General features: G+C 46.1%; 1 protein-coding gene across 1 annotated transcript; it reads right to left on the bottom strand.

Annotated features, from left to right (window-relative positions):
- Positions 1–321: 321 nt before the first annotated feature.
- On the bottom strand, positions 322–22,705 carry rap1gds1 (RAP1, GTP-GDP dissociation stimulator 1). Its single transcript, XM_042069085.1, has 5 exons — positions 22,257–22,705; positions 14,036–14,146; positions 11,125–11,247; positions 1,834–1,965; positions 322–410 (listed from the first exon to the last, which is right to left on the bottom strand). Exons 1-5 carry the CDS (start codon positions 22,258–22,260, stop codon positions 322–324), a joined length of 459 nt encoding a protein of 152 aa, XP_041925019.1. The 5' UTR covers positions 22,261–22,705.
- Between the last annotated feature and the right edge of the window lie 1,636 nt (positions 22,706–24,341).

Here is a 24,341-nt window from a genome sequence, read left to right on the forward strand (position 1 = left end):
GATGCTTCAGTGTCAGACAGTCAGAGTGAGTGAAGGGTTCTAGAATTCTTGATTCGATTCCAAAAATCAGAACGGCAGAAAGAGAACAGTAGAGTAAGAGAGATGCCCTCCCTCCAGCCAATCCCACGCCAGCCAATCCCTGCCCTCCAGCCAATCCCACGCCAGCAAATCCCATGCCAGCCAATCCCTGACTCTTAAAGCTGAGAGCAATTCCTCAGTTGGTGAGTATACAGTCTGACATCTTTACACAAAGGCTTGCGTCTCTCTCGCTCACACACACAAGGGTGCGCACACACACACACACACACAGCTCTCTCGGACTCAGTAACCCGTGCGCGTGGACCCATGAGCTTCCACACATTCCAGAAGCTTCCCCCGTGTCCTCGTGGAGCTCCTGAAGGCTGCAGAATCTGACCGGCCGCACATTCCACACAGTCATCTGCCAGCAGCATGAGTAACGGCCCTCTCTCCACACACATACACACACACACACACACACACACACACACACACACACACGAAGCGGACGTTCCCCATCCTGTCCAGTCCTCTTCTCTCTCTCTCTCTCTCTCTCTCTCTCTCTCTCTCTCTCTCTCTTTCTCTTTCTCTCTCTCTACAGGTGCACAAAAAGGCGGCACATTACTCAGTGTAAAAACGACTTCTCTCTCACTCTACTGATCTCCCATTCATCACTCCCCATCAATCCAACCTCTGCTCCCTCATCCTAGTCACCTTACACAGCCGAGAATAAAGCACGCACACACACGCACACACACACACACACACACACACACACACACACACACACACACACACACACACACACACACACACACACACACAGACACACACACACACACAGAGAGTAGAATGGCATCATGGGACGAGAAGGAGGCGGGACTGAAAGCGTCAATCAATGTCAGAAGTTCCTATGACTGTCAAGCTGGATTTAATGAAGGGTGTGTGTGTCTGTGCCTGTCTCTGTGTCTGTGTCTGTGTGTGTCTGTGTCTGTGTGTGTGTGCCTGTGCGTTTCATCTAGGGATGTTAACCGGTAGCCGTTTAACCGGTGGTTGACCGAATCAACGTTGACCGGTTAAAATTTTCTCAAAAAAAAAAAAAAACAACAACACTATTTTTAAAGCTCCCGAATGCCAGCCAGCGTCTGTTATTACACTGCGCACACACGTGTTATTGGTGTTGTATTGTATGGGGCGATATGATCACTCAATATCTAAAAATGATAAATGTGAGCATGAGCCGTCCCACGGCGGAATTTATTAAGCGCAACCACGACAGGAACTTATTGCAAAGGATTTTGTGCAGCACGCTACAGAGGCTGTTGGCAATCGGTACGTTTTTTTTTACGAAGACGTTGGTTAATATACTTTCCTGTAACACCACCAAATGTAGCGTTCTCTGTTTGTGACTTTGTAACGTGAGCTTTTTATAGCCCGAGCTCGGTGCCGCGTTGCATGGAAGGTCGACGTTGTGCGTAATGTGTGCCTGTGCGTGGGTGTGCAGGGAAAGCAATTATTTTTCTCCCCAAAACAAAACCCTTATTCCTCCACAAGTAGTGGACAATGATTGGGGAAAATGTATAATACAAAGGGCACGAACTAACATTGTGTGACGGGGGATAACTTGTTTCACGGGCAGAGAAAGACTCGCAACAGGACACGGGTATCATAAATCATCTTTTACAACAGGTTTAGCATATGTTGCTCATTTCTCAAACATGTGCTGTAACAGGGTTTGTTAGCATGTGTGTGTGCATGTGTGTGTGCAGGGGGGGGGGGTTGTGTGTGTGTGTGTGTGGTGTGTGTGTGAGAGACACTTACGGCTGTCGTAGCAGATGTTGCCCAGGGCTCGTCCGGTCTGCAGTAGCACCTCCTGCTCCTGGGAGCTGAGCAGCTGGACCAGCGGAGGGATGAGACCCGCGTCCACACACACACCTCGCATGAACTCTACACAGAGAATGGGGAGAGAGTCAGTGTACACACACACACCTCGCATGAACTCTACACAGAGAACGGGGAGAGAGTCAGTGTACACACACACACACACACACACACACACACACCTCGCATGAACTCTACACAGAGAACAGGGAGAGAGTCAGTGTACACACACACACACCTCGCATGAACTCTACACAGAGAACAGGGAGAGAGTCAGTGTACACACACACCTCGCATGAACTCTACACAGAGAACGGGGAGAGAGTCAGTGTACACACACACACACACCTCGCATGAACTCTACACAGAGAACGGGGAGAGAGTCAGTGCACACACACACACACTGTTACGTGCCCTTGTGTAGCCTACTTTGCTGTCCTAGTCTCACCTCTACCTGCATTCTCTCTACCTGTCATTATCCTTATTGTGTGCAGGTGTGCTGGCGTCTGCGAGATGGCCTGCCTATAAAAGTTGCCTTTTCCAACATGGCCGCAGCTCGATCTCGGATCACACGCTGTTTACAGACCGCTCATATTAAACACACACACACACACACACACACACGCAGCTCGATCTCGGATCACACGCCGTTTACAGACCGCTCATATTAAACACACACACACACGCAGCTCGATCTCGGATCACACGCCGTTTACAGGCCGCTCATATTAAAAACACACACACGCAGCTCGATCTCGGATCACACGCCGTTTACAGGCCGCTCATATTAAACACACACACACACACACACGCAGCTCGATCTCGGATCACACGCCGTTTACAGGCCACTCATATTAAACACACACACACACACGCAGCTCGATCTCGGATCACACGCCGTTTGCAGGCCGCTGACTCTATTGTCTCCGTTTCGCTACTCTGCTCAAAATTGTCTCTTTTTCTCGTTTTTCGAACGGCTATTGTAACTGGTGACGGGCCGGTGATTTGTTTTGTTTGTTTTCCCACTTTATATAGTTGGACGTTAGTATAGAAGGTAAGCCGTGCGGAAGACTCACGCATTTTTATTTCGAGGAGGTAAGGTATAATTTTCTTAAAACTATTAGAAGGTTAGGAAGCTTGCTAGAATCTGTTTTATTTATTTATTTATTATTGTGCTTTCGAAGCAGTGGCATCATTGCCGAGTAATCAGTTTGTCCAAAATAAATTAATATTTATATTTTTCTTATCCCTGACTCCTGGGCCGTTCTTATGTTGTGTTTCCATTTTCATATTTTCTTGGATTCATAACACACACACACACACACACACACACACACACCTCGCATGAACTCTACACAGAGAACAGGGAGAGAGTCAGTACACACACACACACACACACACACACACACACACACACACACACACACACACACACACACACACACACACACACCTCGCATGAACTCTACACATGGAGTTACTTTGAGCCTCGTAAATGGTGTAAAACAGTGATTTATTTGCATGGCTAGGCCGATGCCCGAGGCACCGCAACGAAACACTGTTGGTAGCATTGGCTAACTAGCGCCAGATTTCTAAATGCAGGGGACAAGCCGAGGTGAGCTATGAGACATACGTTCACACTCGGTATCATGTTTCAACACACTTTAGGTCAATATCACACCGGAATTCTCCTTTAACTTTCTGAGTAAGAAAGTGTAGCAATGCTTACAATTCAAATCAAGTATAAAGTTACTGGATACTTTGTTCCTTTTTTGCTTCAATAAAAACACTGGCCTATACACAATTATTTGTTATTTAATCCTAACCCAAGATAAAAAGTGATTGCGTTGTTATGTGTAGGAAGAGCCTACCACACTACTTCTCCAGCTCTATACTCTTTATTTCACTATCATTCTATCTCAATCAAGACAAAATAACAAATGAAAATCAGAAAAGGTTTACTGGACTTTCTTCCAAATAGGCCCACGACCATACGCAGTACACACACAAACACACACACCCTTGCTGTCTCATATACTTTACCAGTCAAGGTATCACATTCAAAAATAGGTGGTCACATTTTACAAAAATACTAATTATTGATTGGGTGCTGCTGGAGAACGTGGGCCCCATGTGATAAAATACTTTTGGGCCTGCATGCTCCCCGTGACGAACATTTTGAAAAATAACCCCTCAAATGATGACTTCTGGGGAATTTTGTGGAAAATAATTGATAAATCGACTTAAAATATATTATATTATAACATATTGATAGTATATTACAATACAGCCTCATTGAGCTCAATATGCAAATCAAACCAGCTAATAGGCTAACTGAAATAACACCCATGCCAATCTCTAGGTATGGTGAAGGGTATGTGATGATGTGGGGCTATTTTAATTCCAAAGGCCAAGGTAACTTTATCAGGATGCACAGTATTCTGGATCCATGAAATAACTGGCCTTTAAAAATAAAAATCTGCCTGTCTCTATGGGAATTTAACATAGGGGTGCCAATACTTATGACCCCTGTATTTTAAGGAAGAACATTTATTTATTTATTTATGATACATTATTCATTCACTAAGAAAATTGGTGTCCTTAAAGGTTAGATATTTCCTCATTTTTCACTTAAGGCATTAAGATCAATTTCCAAAAGATGATTTTATATTCCTCTTTTCAGTCAACTTTAGCATGGGTGCCAATACTTTTGCCCATCACTGTAAGTAATATAATATAAATAAATAAATTTTAGGAGATAGGCCTAGTGTTGTCACGATACCAAAATTATGACTTTGATACGATACCTCCCATTAGGGTTGGGTATCGTTTGGGTTTTATCCGATACCGGTGCTAAATCGATACTTTTAAAACGGTGCCGGTGCCGAAACGGTGCCTGAACCGGTACTTTGTTTTTAAAATGTTTTAATTTAAAATGGTCTAAAGCATGAATTGCTTTTTTTTATTATTGATAAGACAAATTTGAACATGAAATTGAACTGGCATATTCAATTTACAATATCTCATTGCTCCTACGAATAATACATTTAAATGTTAAAACAGCTTGCCATGCATGCACACACAATGGTAGGCTAAAGCTCTGCTTTCAAGTTTACCCAGTGTGGGCGTTTTGCCATAAGGTATGTTAAAACCGCTTGCCATAAAACTGCCAGGTCATGGACAACGGCATTTGCAAGCAAGCTAATCTACAGGGACTCTACTTTCCAGTTAATTCAGTGTGTTCCCAAATGCTTCAAGAAGTTTCATGTCTTCCCCCATAACACGCAATAGTTTTGAACATGTTAGGCTACATGTCGGTGTTGAAGTGTTTAGATTCCCAACGCTAGCCTGGTAGCCATTTTAACAGCAACTATGGGATATGCGCTAACACCAGTCAGCTGAGTTTAATTAGCGATAACGTACGGAGATGGTTTCGTAGCCTCTTTGACAGCTCAGTGACAGTGACATCAGGTATGTAACCTACATATTTATGTTTTTGCCAGCTAACTTTTAACATAATCTTCATATTCATTGCTATATGGTCCTCATGCACATGAAAGATTAATATCATGCCATTATGTTGTTTAGAACACACTTTGAAATAAAGTTTTCACCTTATAACTTTGCTGATAACATTTTAAATAAATGCCAGTTAGCGCATTAGCAAGGATATTGTGTAACATAGGCCTACTGTTGATGTTGTTTCATAGCCTTTTGCTTGTGTGTAGTTAGGCCCACTGCTAGATTTTGACAGGAGCTCGTGATATCGCTTTAAAGTAAGCTACTTGGGCTCACACAAGCTGTCAAACACTGTCCATCCACTCTCCTAGTGCACCCCTCTGGTTTATACATCCAGTGTTTGTGTTGGGTAACTGTATCTGGGTGTGTTGCTATCAGAGCAAGACGTTAGAGATGGCGCATGACATGCAGCGATGCCTATTAAAAAAAAAAAAAAAAAAAACGCTATTTAAGCACCGAAATGAGGCACCGAAATCCACGTTGTTATTCGATGCAGTTACTACCGTTTGCGTCGGCACCGGTGCCATATTAGAACCGTGTTTCGGTGCCCAACCCTACCTCCCATAAATATCACAATGCTCGATACTGAAACGATACTACGGCGAAATCCTAAGATATCTGGAAAAGAAAGAACTCATACCTCCTCCAAGTGTAGAGAGTCATTTGTGTTGAATTCGGTGCACTTTTGCCAATTCTGGGTTCTAAACTTCCTACATAATTATTATTTTTATAGTCAGCAAACTAGTAGGCCTACTTTGTGTGATTAAGTCCTTTATTTTTTGTTATAGTTCATTTACATTGTGTTGTGTTTTGCCAATAAAGTAGCTTTAAATAGCCAAACTAGGCTAGATCAAGGTCAGTGTTGAAATTACTGCATGCAAATCACTGAATGCATTGCAGAGGGGCCTAATCTTTAGGCCATCTGATGTACAGTATAGAGTGGTGAAGTCCCGCCCCTTCCGTTTGCCTCCATGGGACCTATCTTTCAAAAAAATTTGAACGGCAGTCTGTGGCGAAAAATAAATTATTTTCTGGTCCCGGTTGACTTGTGCCTTGAATTACCCATATGATGTTTGTCAATTTTAAAGACAATTTTTCATGTAAAGACATTTGCAGTTTGTTTCGTAACTATTGAATTACAACATTGTGAAAGATCGTAATTCCAACGACTACAAACCAATCAGTCGCGCTAGTGACGTTAGCTCATTCACAGCCACACTAGATTGTACAAGCATACCAGCAACAGGTCTTAATTGGGCTTTCCTTGCCGAAGAAAATACCATGAGTCAGAGGATTAAACACATCAGGTAAGTTGTATTCGTCCATAGACTGTACATTAGATACTGTTAAGTGACATAGCAGGCAGCAAGATGCAACCGTTAACTAGCATAACAGCTCTTATCGTTTCATTACGTTGGTGACGTACATCGTTCGAGACGAGAGATGTAGTCCATTGAGTGGATTCGCACAAAACCAACATAACTTTTGAAGTCTATCGAACAACAGTACTTTCTTGACGTGAAAAAATATCTTTTAAATTCACACACATCATATGTGAAATTTGTGGCACAATTCAAACTGGACCAAAAAATAATTGTTATCTCTCCATTAACTCCCGTTCATAATTTTTTGAAAGACAGGTCCCATGGACCGGAAGTAGAAGGGGCGGGACTTCACCACTCTATTCCCTAGGCCTTCCCGTGTTCATGGGATTTCTTTGACAGTTGCAAAGGGAAAAATGTGAGGATAGTCTTCTTTGCGCCCAGTGTACAAGTGCAACGTTCCAACCACTCAGGTCTTCGTCAGATAGGCCTACACCATTACCTGTTGCAATATGTCTGTGTGCATTCCTACATTAGCCTACGTCTATTTCTTTGATAACATAATTTGCAACCACGTAACAATAAGCCGCTATTATTATTAGGACTCAAGGAAGGTTCGCTTTATCCCAGAGAACCATACTCGTTTCACTTAGGCTAGACTAAAACAGAAGAGAAGAACTTGGCACTAACCATGTAGTCGTGTTTTCTACAGCATATTCGTTAACCTGTCGTTCTTTGAACAAAAATGTTGGGATATGTCTGCGAGGTGTTTAGCCAAGTTCCATGCTTAGCCTACTGCTTTTAAATGACTTTGAAACATATTTCACAAACGGGCCTCTGTGTACCTGATGGCTTGCCTTCACTATTCGCGATGTATCCAACATAGTTCCAGATTTCACTTCACCTTTTGTTTTATCCACAAGGCCGAGGACGGTCGGCAAAGAACTACTGTATGTTGACGTTGGCTGCACTCACTCACTCACTCACAGCTGCCTGCTTGACACGCCCACTTGCCTAGATGCGTGCAAGGAGCAGTGAGAGTAGCAGTTCACGCAGACACAGAACGTTAATTTTAATAAAGTATCGATTCTAAAAACGTCGGAAATCGCATCGTTTTTTGTGTGAAGGCATCGTGATAACTTTTTAGTATCGATACACCGTGCAACACTAGATAGGCCTGCACTTAACACAAATGGAAAACCTCATAGATAGTGGTTCGAAAATGTAATACCTCATCAGATGACGTTTATTACATTTTATACTTTTAAATGGCTAATTTCATTTACTACCTTTTAATAACTTTTACAACCCCGCGGACACCCTGAGAAAGGAACTGAGCACACACACACACACACACACACACACACACACACACACACACATATATACACACACACACACACATACGCACATACATATATACACACACACACACACATACAGACACACACACACACACACACACATACATACACGCACATACATATATACACAGACAGACAGACAGACACAGACACAGACACAGACACACGCACGCACACATACAGACAGACACACACATCAACCCTCTGCACCCAAACATGCCATCTCTGAGGAAGGAAAGTAAAAAAAAGATCAAACTGAAACAACTGACACAATGAGCAGATGAAAATGGAGGTAGTGAAGAGAGAGAGAGAGAGATAGAGTGGGAGAGGGAGAGAGGGGGGGATGGAGGGAGGGAGAGAGAGGGGGGGAGTTGGGGAAAAAGAGAAATATAGAGTGAGACCGAGGAATGAAGAGAAGAAGAGAGAGAGAGAGAGACGGATAACACAGGCGTGTGTGCACCACCCCACCATTACTGTAGGCCTGACGCACAGGTGTGTGTGCACCACCCCACCATTACTGTAGGCCCGACGCACAGGTGTGTGTGCACCACCCCACCATTACTGTAGGCCCGACGCACAGGTGTGTGTGCACCACCCCACCATTACTGTAGGCCCGACGCACAGGTGTGTGTGCGCGCACCACCCCACCATTACTGTAGGCCCGACGCACAGGTGTGTGTGCGCGCACCACCCCACCATTACTGTAGGCCTGACGCACAGGTGTGTGTGCACCACCCCACTATTACTGATGCGAAGAGAACTGAAGAAAGAAACAGCAGTCATCTAGGGGCACCATGTCACAGAGACAGAAAGAGGAAGATGAAGGGACACACACACACACATAGACACACACACCACACTGTCCACATGAAGGGAGGGTTCCTGACAGCGAGAAGATGAGAAAGAAGATAAAAGCATAGAGCTTAGTGTGACCAGTAGGAGCACAATAGAGAGATATGTAACGACCGACAAGAGCAGTCGACACACACACACACGCGCACACACACACACACACACACACACGCACACGCACACGCACGCACACATGCACACACACACGCACATACGCAGACACACACACACACGCACACACACACGCACACACGCGCACATGCACACACACACATGCCCATTAGGGATCGACCAATATGTTTTTTTCAGGGCCGATACCGATATCAATTATTACCAAAACAGGAGGCCGATAACCGATATGTAAAACCGATATGTCAGTTGTCAAAAAGGGGGGTAGATAGTAAAGGCTATATGCTGCAAAAATTTAATTCAAAATCATTTAATTATGCAAACTTTTCTTTTTTCTTTTGATACACAATTGTCTATCAACTTGCATCACTTTGCAAGTGTAAATCCTGTGTATCATTTTAATCCAAGAGCTGAGTGATAGCAATTATTTTCATAGAGTAGGCCTGCACAATGGGCTATGTGCTTGTTAAGGGACCTGTCACAAAGAGGATGCTTTGCCATCGTGTGTGTAGTGCACGAGAGAGGGAGAGGGAGAGGAAGAGGTGCATGCGTGATGGCAAGTGTTACGGTTGAATAGTTTAACAAAACAGTTTTAAAACTGGCTATTTAAGCATGCAATTTGTGTCCATGTGTAGGCTATAAGCTACACCTTTGAGAGCCTAAAAGGCACGTTAATAGCCAGCTCAGGACGCGATTTTGTTCAGGTCGGATTAAATTACGGTTTGCCCTGGGTGCATGTAGTCTTTTCTGACAGTCCGTTTCAAAAAGGAGCAATTAGACTTTTTGACGTTCGCTATCGCATAATTTAGTACTTGTCTGTACCATGTCCGCCGAGGTGGGATAACTAGTAAACAGCATCAGTAACGTGCATCAATCAGGAATTCGCTAAATGAAGGAAGTGGGTGCTTTACTTATTGATCCGGATCAAAGAGACAATAGCTTACAAAGTGGTGTTTTTGTAACTTCAGTGTAGATGATTGTGATTCACTGCAACTTCAGCAATGTAAGGTACCTTCCTTACCTTCGAAAAATAGCTCCGTAGGCTACAGCTGAAGCCCAGTCTGCCTCAGTGAGAATCCTAAACTTTGTCTGTGTTCAGTCTTCGATCCTGATTGGCTGCATTCGTGCTAACTAACAAATCAGACGGTGTAGTGGGCGGGACAATGCTCTTGACCACAGAGTAGCAAATTCAGGGAGTGAGAGACGCTTTACAGACAAAGTAGCGCGTTTCATTCTTTATCCATTTCAATATCGGCTTATCGGTGGAAAAAATGACCGATACAAATTATTATAAAAATGCTAAATATCGGCCCTAATAATCGGCCAGGCCGATAATTGGTCAACCCCTAATGCCCATACACACACACACACACACACACACACACACACACACACACACACACACACACGCACACATACACATGCCCACACACACACACACATACATACACATGCCCATACACACACACACATACAGTTACACACACACACACACACACAGATTCATGCACACACGTGTGGCAAAATGGGCGACCGCTGGGCTACTTCTCACATGTATCGATTTGGGTCAGGGGGAAACTGTGTTGCAGGTCGCAACACACACACACACACACAAAACAGTTTTTTTCTCTCTCTGTCAAATTCAAATTCAAGTTCCAAAACAATTGCATTACCAAAGCAATCATACATAAGAATGCACAGAACAAGATATTTAGTTGTGTATTAGGGGTGTGAATCTCTCATGTAAAAGACGATACGATTCGCATCTAGATACATGGGCACGATTCGATACAAGAAAAGATACATGTTCATAAAAAAACGAGGTGTGTGTGCACATGTGTGTGTGTGTGTCAGTGTGTGTTTTGTGCGTGTGTCTCTCTCTCTGTGTGTGTGTGTGTCTATATGTGTGTGTGTCTGTGTCTATATGTGTGTGTGTCTGTGTCTATATGTGTGTGTGTCTGTATGTGTGTGTGTCTGTATGTGTGTGTGTCTGTATGTGTGTGTGTGTGTCAGTGAGCGTGTGTGTGTGTGTGTCTCACCGTTCTTGGCCACCTCTGCGATGATGTTGGCCACTTTGGGGGTGCAGGGTGACGGGGCGCTGAGCAGCGCGGGCAGCTGAGAGAGCACCCCCATCTCCTGGAGCCGCCCGCTCACCTCCATATCTGACCACCAGGGGGAGCCACACATTAGTTAATTACTCATAATCACATCATAATCACATCATCACCTCCATTTCTGATTAATAATACATCACATCATTATCCATCATCCAGAGGTGTTGCTGTAAGGGGTGTTGGTGTGTGAGAGGTGTTGGGTGTTGGTGTGTCAGGGGTGTTGCTGTAAGGGGTGTTGGTGTGTGAGGGGTGTTGGGTGTTGGTGTGCGAGGGGTGTTGGGTGTGTGAGAGGTGTTGGGTGTTGGTGTGTGAGAGGTGTTGGGTGTTGGTGTGTGAGAGGTGTTGGTGTGTGAGGGGTGTTGGTGTGTGAGGGGTGTTGGTGTGTGAGAGGTGTTGGGTGTTGGTGTGTGAGAGGTGTTGGTGTGTGAGGGGTGTTGGTGTGTGAGGGGTGTTGGTGTGTGAGGGGTGTTGGTGTGTGAGGGGTGTTGGTGTGTGAGGGGTGTTGGGTGTTGGTGTGTGAGGGGTGTTGGTGTGTGTTGGGTGTTGGTGTGTTGGTGGGTGTTGGTGTGTTGGTGGGTGTTGGTGTGTTGGTGGGTGTTGGTGTGTGAGGGGTGTTGGTGTGTGAGGGGTGTTGGTGTGTGAGGGGTGTTGGGTGTTGGTGTGTGAAGGGGTGTTGGTGTGTGAGGGGTGTTGATGTGTGAGGGGTGTTGGGTGTTGGTGTGTGAGGGATGTTGCTGTAAGGGGTGTTGGTGTGTGAGAGGTGTTGGGTGTTTGTGTGTAAGGGGTGTTGGTGTGTGAGGGTGTGTGAGGGGTGTTGGTGTGTGTTGGGTGTTGGTGTGTGAGACGTGTTGGGTGTTGGTGTGTGAGGGGTCTTGGTGTGTGAGGGGTCTTGGTGTGTGAGGGGTCTTGGTGTGTTGGTGTGTGAGGGGTGTTGGTGTGTTGGGTGTTGGTGTGTGAGGGGTGTTGGTGTTGGGTGTTGGTGTGTGAGGGGTGTTGGTGTGTTGGTGTGTGTTGGTGTGTGTTGGGTGGTGGTGTGTTGGGTGGTGGTGTGTAAGGGGTGTTGGTGTGTGTTGGGTGTTGGTGTGTGAGGGGTGTTGGGTGTTGGTGTGTGAGACGTGTTGGGTGTTGGTGTGTGAGGGGTCTTGGTGTGTGAGGGGTCTTGGTGTGTGAGGGGTCTTGGTGTGTGAGGGGTCTTGGTGTGTGAGGGGTCTTGGTGTGTGAGGGGTCTTGGTGTGTTGGTGTGTGAGGGGTGTTGGTGTGTTGGGTGTTGGTGTGTGAGGGGTGTTGGTGTTGGGTGTTGGTGTGTGAGGGGTGTTGGTGTGTGTTGGTGTGTGTTGGGTGGTGGTGTGTTGGGTGGTGGTGTGTAAGGGGTGTTGGTGTGTGTTGGGTGTTGGTGTGTGAGGGGTGTTGGGTGTTGGTGTGTGAGGGGTGTTGGGTGTTGGTGTGTGAAGGGAGTTGGGTGTTGGTGTGTGAGGGGTGTTGGTGTGTGAGAGGTGTTGGTGTGTGAGGGGTGTTGGTGTGTGAGGGGTGTTGGTGTGTGAGGGGTGTTGGTGTGTGAGGGGTGTTGGTGTGTGAGGGGTGTTGGGTGTTGGGTGTTGGTGTGTGAGGGGTGTTGGGTGTTTTGTAACATCCCTAACACCCCTGATGTTGTGCTCGTGGATACAGATACAGAAAGGAGGTGCTAGTCCTGGAAAGAAGTTGTGTTTATGGACATAGCCTTTAAAGAAGTTGTGTTTATGAACATGGCCTTTTTTGAAAACCCCTCCTTGCAAAGATCGGTGACCAAGGCTACAGTATGCATTTAAGTTTGTGGCATTGATATTTGGCAGCCTGGGACATGTCCACAAACTGACTGTTAGTGGACTAAGACTGGCAGGGCTAGCAAAAGGAAAGTCTAAACAGATGGCAAAATTCTGCTCCATATCAGCTGCCTAGCTGTGTGATGTAAGCGATGCTTTATGTACCCTTGAGTGTCAAAGCTGTGTCATCTCTGAGAATATTTAAATACTTTCTGTAAGAAATTTGATTGGCGGATCCAAATAAAGAAATCAAATGTGTGTGTGTGTGTGTACTCACTGTTGTTGGCCAGGGCCTTGAGCAATGTGTACATGTGTGTGTGTGTGTGTGTGCGGTGTGTGTGTGCGCTGTGTGTATGTATATATATATATATATATATATATATATATATATATATATATATATATATATATATATATACACACACACACACACACACATATATATATATATATATATATATATATATATATATATATATATATATATATATATATATATATATATATATATATATATATATATATATATAGTAAATAAGTATAAGTATATATACTCTTTTGATCCTGTGAGGGAAATTTGGTCTCTGCTTTTATCCCAATCCGTGAATTAGTAAAACACACTCAGCACACAGTGAACACACACAGTGAGGTGAAGCACACACTAATCCCAACGCAGTGAGCTGCCTGCAACAACAGCGGCGCTCGGGGAGCAGTGAGGGGTTAGGTGCCTTACTCAAGGGCACTTCAGCCGTTCCTACTGGTCGGGGTTCAAACCGGCAACCTCCGGTTACAAGTCCGAAGTGCTAACCAGTAGGCCACGGCTGCCTACGGCTGTCTGTGTGTGTGTGTGTGTGTACGTGCTGTGTGTGTGTGTGTGTATGCGCTGTGTGTGTGTGTATGCGCTCTGTGTGTGTGTGTGTGTATGCGCTGTGTGTGTGTATGCACTGTGTGTGTGTGTATGCGCTGTGTGTGTGTGTATGCGCTGTGTGTGTGTGTATGCGCTGTGTGTGTGTGTATGTGTGTACGTGTGTACTCACTGTTGTCGGCCAGGGCCTTGAGCAGGCAGTCCAGACACCCCTCCAGTACATCCGGCGAGCTGCTCGTGGACGAGAGCTTCAGAGTCTTCAGCGCTTCACTCAGGTTATCTGCTGCAGACGCCACACAAACACAAACAAACAAAAACAAATAAACAAACAAACAAACAAACATACTGTGAATCTACATTAACCGCATTCACTTTCATGTCCTGATCATGGATTCACTCTATAGTCCCCTGATGTGGACACATCATGATCTACTCTATAGTCCCCTGGACACAGCGTGATCTACTCTATAGTCCCCTGGACACAGCGTGATCTACTCTATAGTCCCCTGATGTGGACACAGCGTGATCTACTCTATAGTCCCCTGGACACAGCATGATCTACTCTATAGTCCCCTGGACACAGCATGATCTACTCTATAGTCCCCTGGACACAGCGTGATCTACTCTATAGTCCCCTGATGTGGACACAGCGTGATCTACTCTATAGTCCCCTGGACACAGGTGGACACAGGTGAAGGTAAGCGCCTGATCAGGTGGGCCTCCTCCCACACCTGCTTCAGCTCAGGGAGTTTTCTGGTGGTGTTCTCACGTCCCCGTAAGTCGTGTTCTCGCGTCCCCGTAAATCGTGTGCTCGCGGGCCTTCACCTCACGCACGAGCATGTCGATTTCTTCATGGGTGAACCGTTCCTGTCCAGGTAACTGCGCCACTGTTCAAGCTCACCTGGCTCTTAAAGGGAATGGGAGATGAGGGTTTGATTGGCTTATTGCATGTCACGCCCAAAACACACCTCTGTTTAATTAAAGGAATTAGTGCAACCCTTTTGAACAATGCGCCTGACGCAATCAAGATGAATGTGGGCTGGCCACGTCCAAAAACATCTCTAAGCTTTGCGCCCGTGACCAAGCGTTTCTGATCACCAAAACCCTTAAAGCAGGGGTCTCAAACTCAAATGAGCTGGGGGCCACTTCTGCCAACGTCAACTGACTGGAGGGCCACGTCAGTGTTCAAAAATAATACAAAAAAAGTGTCTATTTCTGAAAATGCAATACCCCTCCACCCCAAAAAAATACTGTATAACACAAAACTGCAAACAGAAAGTGCAAGTCTTTTATCTCTTTTTACACCTGTGCTAGCAACCTTAGCTTATAAATAAAATAATGATAAAATAAATATTAATAGGCTACAAATTATAAAAACAAAAAAGCATAAAAACAAGTATGTGTGTTTCACTGTGTGTTGAAAGTGGTCAGAGATAAAGTCCTACTGTAAATGTAAAAATCTTATATCTGTATAAACAAAAGTTTATGAAGGGGGTAAATTTACCAATCTAATTTGCCACTGGATGGCAATCACCTCAAATTATGCACCTTTCAGAAAATACTGGATGTTGAACACATTTGAGCAGGTTTACTTTCTTTTTTGTCATAAGTAGGGAAAACGTGGATGTTTTTGATTACTGCTATCTTCCTCCCTCTATGGCTACGTCTGAGCCCGCTAGCATAGCAACATGCTAACACAATTGTGCCGCGCACCAGAGCGCTTGAGTGCACGTACCGACACGGAAGAGGTACGACTCAACTCGTGAAAGTTAAGGTAAGAACATATATTACTACTGACATTGGGTGGCGTGTTCCTTTAAGGCTTCATTTTTCCTCAGGTAAGGGACTTAATTAAAGGAGCATGCCGACTTTTTGAGACTTTAGCTCATTCACCGTATTCCCAAGGGAAAAATAAATCAGTTGATGTGCCCTATTTAGGTGTGTTGTACCTGTGCCCTATTTAGGTGTGTTGAATTTTGTGCGTGCACACTTTTCCCTTAGAGTAGTTCATAGTAGAATACAGGCAAGAATTTAAAACTTTTAGCCCTGTTTTTCACCCTACATCACCCTACCATACCCCACATCACCCTACCATACCCCACATCACCCTAGTATACCCCACATCACCCTACCATACCCCACATCACCCTAGTATACCCCACATCACCCCACAAAAGCCCACATCACCCTACCATACCCCACATCACCCTAGTATACCCCACATCACCCCACAAAAGCCCACATCACCCTAGTATACCCCACAAAAGCCCACATCACATCACCCTACCATACCCCACATCACCCTACCATACCCCACATCACCCTAGTATACCCCACATCACCCTACCATACCCCACATCACCCTAGTATACCCCACATCACCCCACATCACCCTAACATACCCCACATCACCCTACAAAAGCCCACATCACCCTACCATACCCCACATCACCCTAGTATACCCCACATCACCCTACCATACCCCACATCACCCTAGTATACCCCACATCACCCCACAAAAGCCCACATCACCCTAACATACCCCACATCACCCTACAAAAGCCCACATCACCCTACCATACCCCACATCACCCTAGTATACCCCACATCACCCTACCATACCCCACATCACCCTACCATACCCCACATCACCCTAGTATACCCCACATCACCCCACAACAGCCCACATCACCCTACCATACCCCACATCACCCTAGTATACCCCACATCACCCTACCATACCCCACATCACCCCACATCACCCTACCATACCCCACGTCACCCTAGTATACCCCACATCACCCTACCATACCCCACATCACCCTAGTATACCCCACATCACCCCACAACAGCCCACATCACCCTACCATACCCCACATCACCCTAGTATACCCCACATCACCCTAGTATACCCCACATCACCCTAGTATACCCCACATCACCCTACCGTACACCCCACATCACCCTACCGTACCCCCCACATCACCCTACCGTACCCCACATCACCCTACCGTACCCCACATCACCCTAGTGTACCCCACAGCACGCCACAACAGCCCACATCACCCTACCATACCCCACATCACCCTAGTATACCCCACATCACCCTAGTACACCCCACATCACCCTACCATACCCCACACCACCCTAGTGTAGCCCAAATCACCCTACCATACCCCACATCACCCTAGTGTACCCCACATCACCCCACATCACCCTAGTATACCCCACATCACCCTAGTATACCCCACCACACCCCACATCACCCTACCATACCCCACACCACCCTAGTGTAGCCCACATCACCCTAGTATACCCCACATCACCCTACCATACCCCGCATCACCCTAGTACACCCCACATCACCCTAGTGTACCCCACACCACCCTAGTGTAGCCCACACCACCCTAGTGTAGCCCACACCACCCTAGTGTAGCCCACACCACCCTACCATACCCCACAGCACCCTAGTATACCCCACATCACCCTAGTATACCCCACATCACCCCACAACAGCCCACATCACCCTAGTGTACCCCACATCACCCTACCGTACCCCACATCACCCTAGTGTACCCCACAGCACGCCACAACAGCCCACATCACCCTACCATACCCCACATCACCCTAGTATACCCCACATCACCGTAGTACACCCCACATCACCCTAGTACACCCCACATCACCCTAGTACACCCCACATCACCCTACCATACCCCACACCACCCTAGTGTAGCCCACATCACCCTACCATACCCCACATCACCCTAGTATACCCCACATCACCCCACAACAGCCCACATCACCCTAGTATACCCCTCATCACCCTACCATACCCCACATCACCCTAGTGTACCCCACATCACCCTACCATACCCCACATCACCCTACCATACCCCACATCACCCTAGTACACCCCACATCACCCTACCGTACCCCACATCACCCTAGTGTACCCCACATCACCCTACCATACCCCACATCACCCTACCATACCCCACATCACCCTAGTATACCCCACATCACCCTAGTACACCCCACATCACCCTACCATACCCCATACCACCCTAGTGTAGCCCACATCACCCTACCATACCCCACATCACCCTAGTGTACCCCACATCACCCCACATCACCCTAGTATACCCCACATCACCCTAGTATACCCCACCATACCCCACATCACCCTACCATACCCCACACCACCCTAGTGTAGCCCACATCACCCTAGTATACCCCACATCACCCTACCATACCCCACATCACCCTAGTACACCCCACATCACCCTAGTGTACCCCACACCACCCTAGTATACCCCACATCACCCTACCATACCCCACATCACCCTAGTATACCCCACATCACCCTACCATACCCCACATCACCCTACCATACCCCACAGCCCCCTAGTATACCCTACATCACCCCACAACAGCCCACATCACCCTAGTATACCCCACATCACCCTACCATACCCCACATCACCCTAGTGTACCCCACATCACCCTACCGTACCCCACATCACCCTACCGTACCCCACATCACCCTAGTATACCCCACATCACCCCACAACAGCCCACATCACCCTACCATACCCCACACCTAGTGTAGCCCACATCACCCTAGTATACCCCACATCACCCTACCATACCCCACATCACCCTAGTACACCCCACATCACCCTAGTGTACCCCACACCACCCTAGTATACCCCACATCACCCTACCATACCCCACATCACCCTAGTATACCCCACATCACCCTACCATACCCCACATCACCCTACCATACCCCACAGCCCCCTAGTATACCCTACATCACCCCACAACAGCCCACATCACCCTAGTATACCCCACATCACCCTACCATACCCCACATCACCCTAGTGTACCCCACATCACCCTACCGTACCCCACATCACCCTAGTATACCCCACATCACCCCACAACAGCCCACATCACCCTACCATACCCCACATCACCCTACCATACCCCACATCACCCTAGTATACCCCACATCACCCTACCATACCCCACATCACCCTAGTATACCCCACATCACCCTGGGTGTTATGCTGTTGCTGGTTTGAACGGATGCTTGTCACCAGGAGGTTTCTAAAGATGGCCGACAGCGACACACTGCTGTGCTGCTGAGGAGAGAAGCCAGAGGGTGAGGAGCAATCATCCTCAAAGCTCCTACTCAACGCTGCCATCCACAGCCAGCAACATACGCACCTTCCACCATCAGAGGGTGAGGAGCTGTTATCCTCACAGCCTCTACTACACACTGCCTTCCACAGCCACACACACACGCCATTCTCCTCAGGATCTACTCTCTGCTGCCTTCCACAGCCAAGGCCTCACACACACACACACACACACACACACGCCATTCTCCTCAGGATCTACTCTCTACTGCCTTCCACAGCCAAGGCCTCACACACACACACACACGCCATTCTCCTCAGGATCTACTCTCTGCTGCCTTCCACAGCCAAGGCCTCTCACACACACACACACACACACACACACACACACGCCATTCTCCTCAGGATCTACTCCCTGCTGCCTTCCACAGCCAAGGCCTCACACACACACACACACACACACACGCCATTCTCCTCAGGATCTACTCTCTACTGCCTTCCACAGCCAAGGCCTCACACACACACACACGCCATTCTCCTCAGGATCTACTCTCTGCTGCCTTCCACAGCCAAGGCCTCTCACACACACACACACACACACACACACCCTCCAACACTGTGACTGAGGGTGTGCTCGCTTCACACTGCCTTCAACTGCCAAGGACCCTCAAACACATACGCATGCACGCACGCACGCACGACATTTGATGTATACACCATAGTACAGGTTCGACATCACGTTTGATGTATGTCCACTGTGCAATTATAGAACCTACTAAATATTTGACTCCAGTCAATATTCTTAATATGTTCAAACGTCTTCAATGCAAATCCTTTAGTTCTTTCTGATTGGTACGTAAGTCGTGACAGCATTTGTACTGTGATAGTCCTTTTGATAGCACAGATGAATGAAGACTGCTGCCCAAGGACTCTTCAGAAAAGTCGCTTCGCATCACATGTTCCCTGACTCAGAGCATGAACACAAACCTGAGGAACGAGGCCTTCAACAGACCAAAATGGTGAAGAGGGGGGCAACACTCTAATGTGAGATGGTGTGTGTGTCTGTGTGTGTGTGTGTGTGTGAGGGTGGCAATACTCTAACATACTAGAATTAACTTGAATGCAACATTTTTTAACAAATTAGCACAGCATGGCTATGATGCTAACCAGATTTAAGCACAATTTAGTACAACCTAGAAAATCATTGTGTGGTGGTCAATGTTGATATTGTGGTGGGCCATCACAAATAAGTCAATGTATGGGAAACATTGAGTATCTTTCAGGGTTGAAGTATGCTTCATATAGTCAGGGTTGAAGTATGCTTCATATAGTCAGGGTTGAAGTATCCTTCATATAGTCAGGGTTGAAGTATGCTTCATATAGTCAGGGTTTAAGTATCCTTCCAAGTTGCCAAGAGATGACGATCATTCCAGCTGACATGGACCACAATGAATCAGACTGATTAATGCCAACCTGTCAAACCAGAGCAGATAGCTACTGAATCAGACTGATTAATGCCAACCTGGCAACCCAGAGCTGAATCAGACTGATTAATGCCAACCTGGCAACCCAGAGCAGATAGCTTCTGATGCAGGGGCTGCACTCATGCAGAGTAGTGAGACACGGCAAAACCATACTATCCCCCTCATCACTAAAGACACAGTCACACACAGATATACTCAGGAACGGTACAGGAACTGAATGAAATAACAGCAGTCTAAGATGTGGAAAACACAGAGAAGAGAAACAGCTAACTTAGTTGAATTCTTCTATCCAACCATTTTTCTGACAGTAAGGGCACATACTATGAAACATAAAAGGATTCTGGAAGTCACAGGACTTCTGATTTCACTACTCCTAAAAGTGTGAGCGTTCTACATCAGAATTCTGTCCCCGGCTATCTTGGGTCTCTCACAACAGCCCTCCATGAGCCTCTCTCAAAGGGCCGCTGCTTGCAGAGCCACGACTAAATATATAGGCACGTTTCCTGCACCACATCGTGTCTGGGACCGCCCAAAGTGACCGTGTCTACCGCCCTTACTGCTCCAGGGACACAAGTGGGGTGTGTGTGTGGTGTGTGTACAGTGCCAGTGTGTGTGTGAGAGTCTGTGTGTGTGTGAGAGTCTGTGTGTGTGTGAGAGTCTGTGTGTGTGTGAGAGTCTGTGTGTGTGTGTGTGTGTGTGTATATATATATATATATATATATATATATATATATATATATATATATATATGTGTGAATGTTTGGATGTGTGTGCATGTGTGCATCCAGTGGGATGTGTTAAGGAGCCTTTCTGAAGGAATTTAAATCCATGCCAAACGGCATACCCCATATGCCTCTCAACACACGTCCACAGCTGACTACATGCACGCAAGAATTAAACACCAGCAGATGACCCTGATGCGTTTGAATAGACCAGGCATGTGTGGGCTTATTAGGTGTGTGTGTGTGTTTCGAGAGAGACTGTGTGTGTGTGTGTGTGTGTGTGTGTGTCTAGGGCGTGGGCGTGAGGCTGACCTGCTTTCTGCACACTCACGCCAGTAGGGAAAGACAGCGTTTTCCTACATATCGAGTCAATTCGTCTACAGATGCCACACAACTAAAATATTTCAATTCTGTGAAAATCACTGGCGTTGCAGCGCAGCAGTCGTCCGTAATGGAGTCGTTTACTTCTGAATGGACCACTTGGCCTCTTCACTAGTAACCAGTGAGAAGGCGAGCACATTTCTGTGCGCATCCCGCGACCAGAGGAGATGGAGGGACACAAATCGACTGCTACCGTGGAAGCTTCAGTTCTTTTTGGCCTCTTATTCACAACACACACCGAGCATGTGTCTGAAAGCGCTCATGCGGACAGACTGTATATAAAACGCATTTCGTGTTACATCAGGGTTAGGCTATCATCCATAGTGCGCTCCGGTTACATAACGATGCTGGGATCGACACCAAACAACAGGCGAACCGTTAGTCACTGATAGTTTCACGCCTCTCACTCCCCTGTCGTTTAATTGGAGGGGAATCAATCCTTCCAGAAACACACGTCTACTTCACAAGAGCCTCGCACTGCATGGTCGCTTCAGCAGCTAGCGTGCACTAGTTCATGCGTAGCTACAGTGTATCGTCCACGGCCATTTATAAAATAACAGATGCTTTTAACTGTCTAATCCGGATACACAGCAGCCTACTTTTTCATATAGGACATCGCCGATACATCACAAATACGACAAAACATGCCACATACTCACCCATATTGGTGTCTTTAAGTTAATCGATCCGGGTGTTCCTTAAGGTGGGGTAACCTAGTCCACTGCGCTGTCTAAACGAATGGACAATTGCAGGTAGGTACTGTATGTGTCGCCCACACGACTGCTTCGCCAGGTAGCCTACGGTACAGAAGCACGGTTTGGGTTAGACAGATATCCGGGCAAGGCCCTCTCCTTAACCCACGCCGTTTCGTCCCCACCGGAAAAAAAACCCCGTTAACGAGCACCAGCGAAGCCCTTCCAAGCTGTCTCGTTCCAATAAAGGAACGAATGCTTGCCGAGTGGCGGTCCAACCCTGCACGACACAATGTTGATGTGCCCGGTTATATAATTTAATCTACGGGGACAGATGCTCTTAGAAACAGTGAGATGACATCAACCCGACAACAAATTTACTTCCTTCTCCCGTAGTAGCCGTCTAGTTGCAGAGAGGAATCTGAGCTAGACGAATCCCCGCCCCTCGACGACGCCATTGGTGCATGAGCCCCACTCGACATTTCAAAAGTGACCATTGATTGGTCAGAATAGTTGTCATGCAGTCACGCCCCGCCTCTTCGTATTCAGAAAGAGGCTTTCTTTGATTGACTGCATGCTTTGCAGACAGTTAGTGACCATTAGAGTGACCGGTCAGGAATGAGAGTAGGCTTAATTCTCTCTGGGCAGTTCAGGGCATGACACGGCAATGTATTCAAGAGTTTTACAGACACGTAGGCCTACAGTTATAACATTTATAATAAGTCTGTCAAAAAACAATAATAACCAACATACACATGCAGAGCCGGGCAATTCATGTCATTATGTTCTTCCCAAACCTCGGTGTGACAAGTTGACAACTATCCTAGCTTACAATATCTAAAATGTGTCAATGAAGTTGCTTAATTAGCTCGCTCGTCTGTTTTTCCCTGACAAGTGATTAAGATGAAATACTGCCACCTCGTGGAGACTGTCAAATATGTCAGATCCATTTCACATCAATTCCATCTTTCAACTGAACTGGCACACACGGTGACAACTCCCTCCCATTCTCGTATGAAATATAATCGGTATTGTGTTGATGAGTAGGCCGAGGAACCCAACAACAGTGTTCAAAATGAAAAACACTTTACACACAGGTAGCGTACACTTTATACACAGGTAGTCTTATAGTGTACACTTTATAGGTAGTCTTATAGTGTACACTTTATAGATAGTCTTATAGTGTACACTTTATATGCAGGTAGTCTTATAGTGCAGTGGTTTTCAAAGTGGGGGCCAGGGGCCGCGAGGGGGTGCCAGTGGGGCCTCAGCAAGTTGGAAGGAAAAATAAAAGCAACAAATAAATACATTTGAAAAATGTAAAATATACCTATTACTATGAGGGTTGTTATACAATGCCATTATAATAATTTGTCGCATATCTGAACATTATATTTTCCATGATAATGACTGGAAATAATAGTAGAATGATAGCTCTCATGTAGCCCCAAATGCAATGTTTACACACTGTATGCTCCATCGCAAAGTGCTTGTGGCTAAAATAATTATTAGGATTAGCTTAATGTATTTTTACATTTGCCGTAGTATTGTAGATGGGTTAATAACACATCAAGGGGGTCCTTGGCCAGAACCTAGTGGTATTTGGCGGGCCTTGTCGTGGAAAAGTTTGGGAACCCCTGTTATAGTGTACACTTTATAGGCAGGTCGTCTTATAGTGTACACTTTATACACAGGTAGTCATATAGTGTACACTTTATAGGTAGTCTTATAGTTTACACTTTATACACAGGTAGTCTTATAGTGTACACTTTATAGGTAGTCTTATAGTGTACACTTTATACACAGGTAGTCTTATAGTGTACACTTTATAGGTAGTCTTGGTAGTCTTATAGTGTACACTTTATAGGTAGTCTTATAGTGTACACTTTATACACAGGTAGTCTTATAGTGTACACTTTATAGGTAGTCTTGTAGTGTACACTTTATACACAGGTAGTCTTATAGTGTACACTTTATACGCAGCTGGTCTTATAGTGTACACTTTATATACAGGTAGTCTTATAGTGTACACTTTATACGCAGCTGGTCTTA

This window comes from Alosa sapidissima, chromosome 18 (genome assembly GCF_018492685.1).
Source record: "Alosa sapidissima isolate fAloSap1 chromosome 18, fAloSap1.pri, whole genome shotgun sequence".
Taxonomy (NCBI): domain Eukaryota; kingdom Metazoa; phylum Chordata; class Actinopteri; order Clupeiformes; family Clupeidae; genus Alosa; species Alosa sapidissima.

Coding starts and splice junctions, on each gene's coding strand:
- rap1gds1 (XM_042069085.1), bottom strand. Junction 11,248..14,035: donor CAAGGCCCTGGCCGACAACA/GTGAGTACACAC, acceptor CCTGGTGGTCAG/ATATGGAGGTGAGCGGGCGG. Junction 411..1,833: donor CTGCTACGACAGCCGTAAGT/GTCTCTCACACA, acceptor GCGGCCGGTCAG/ATTCTGCAGCCTTCAGGAGC.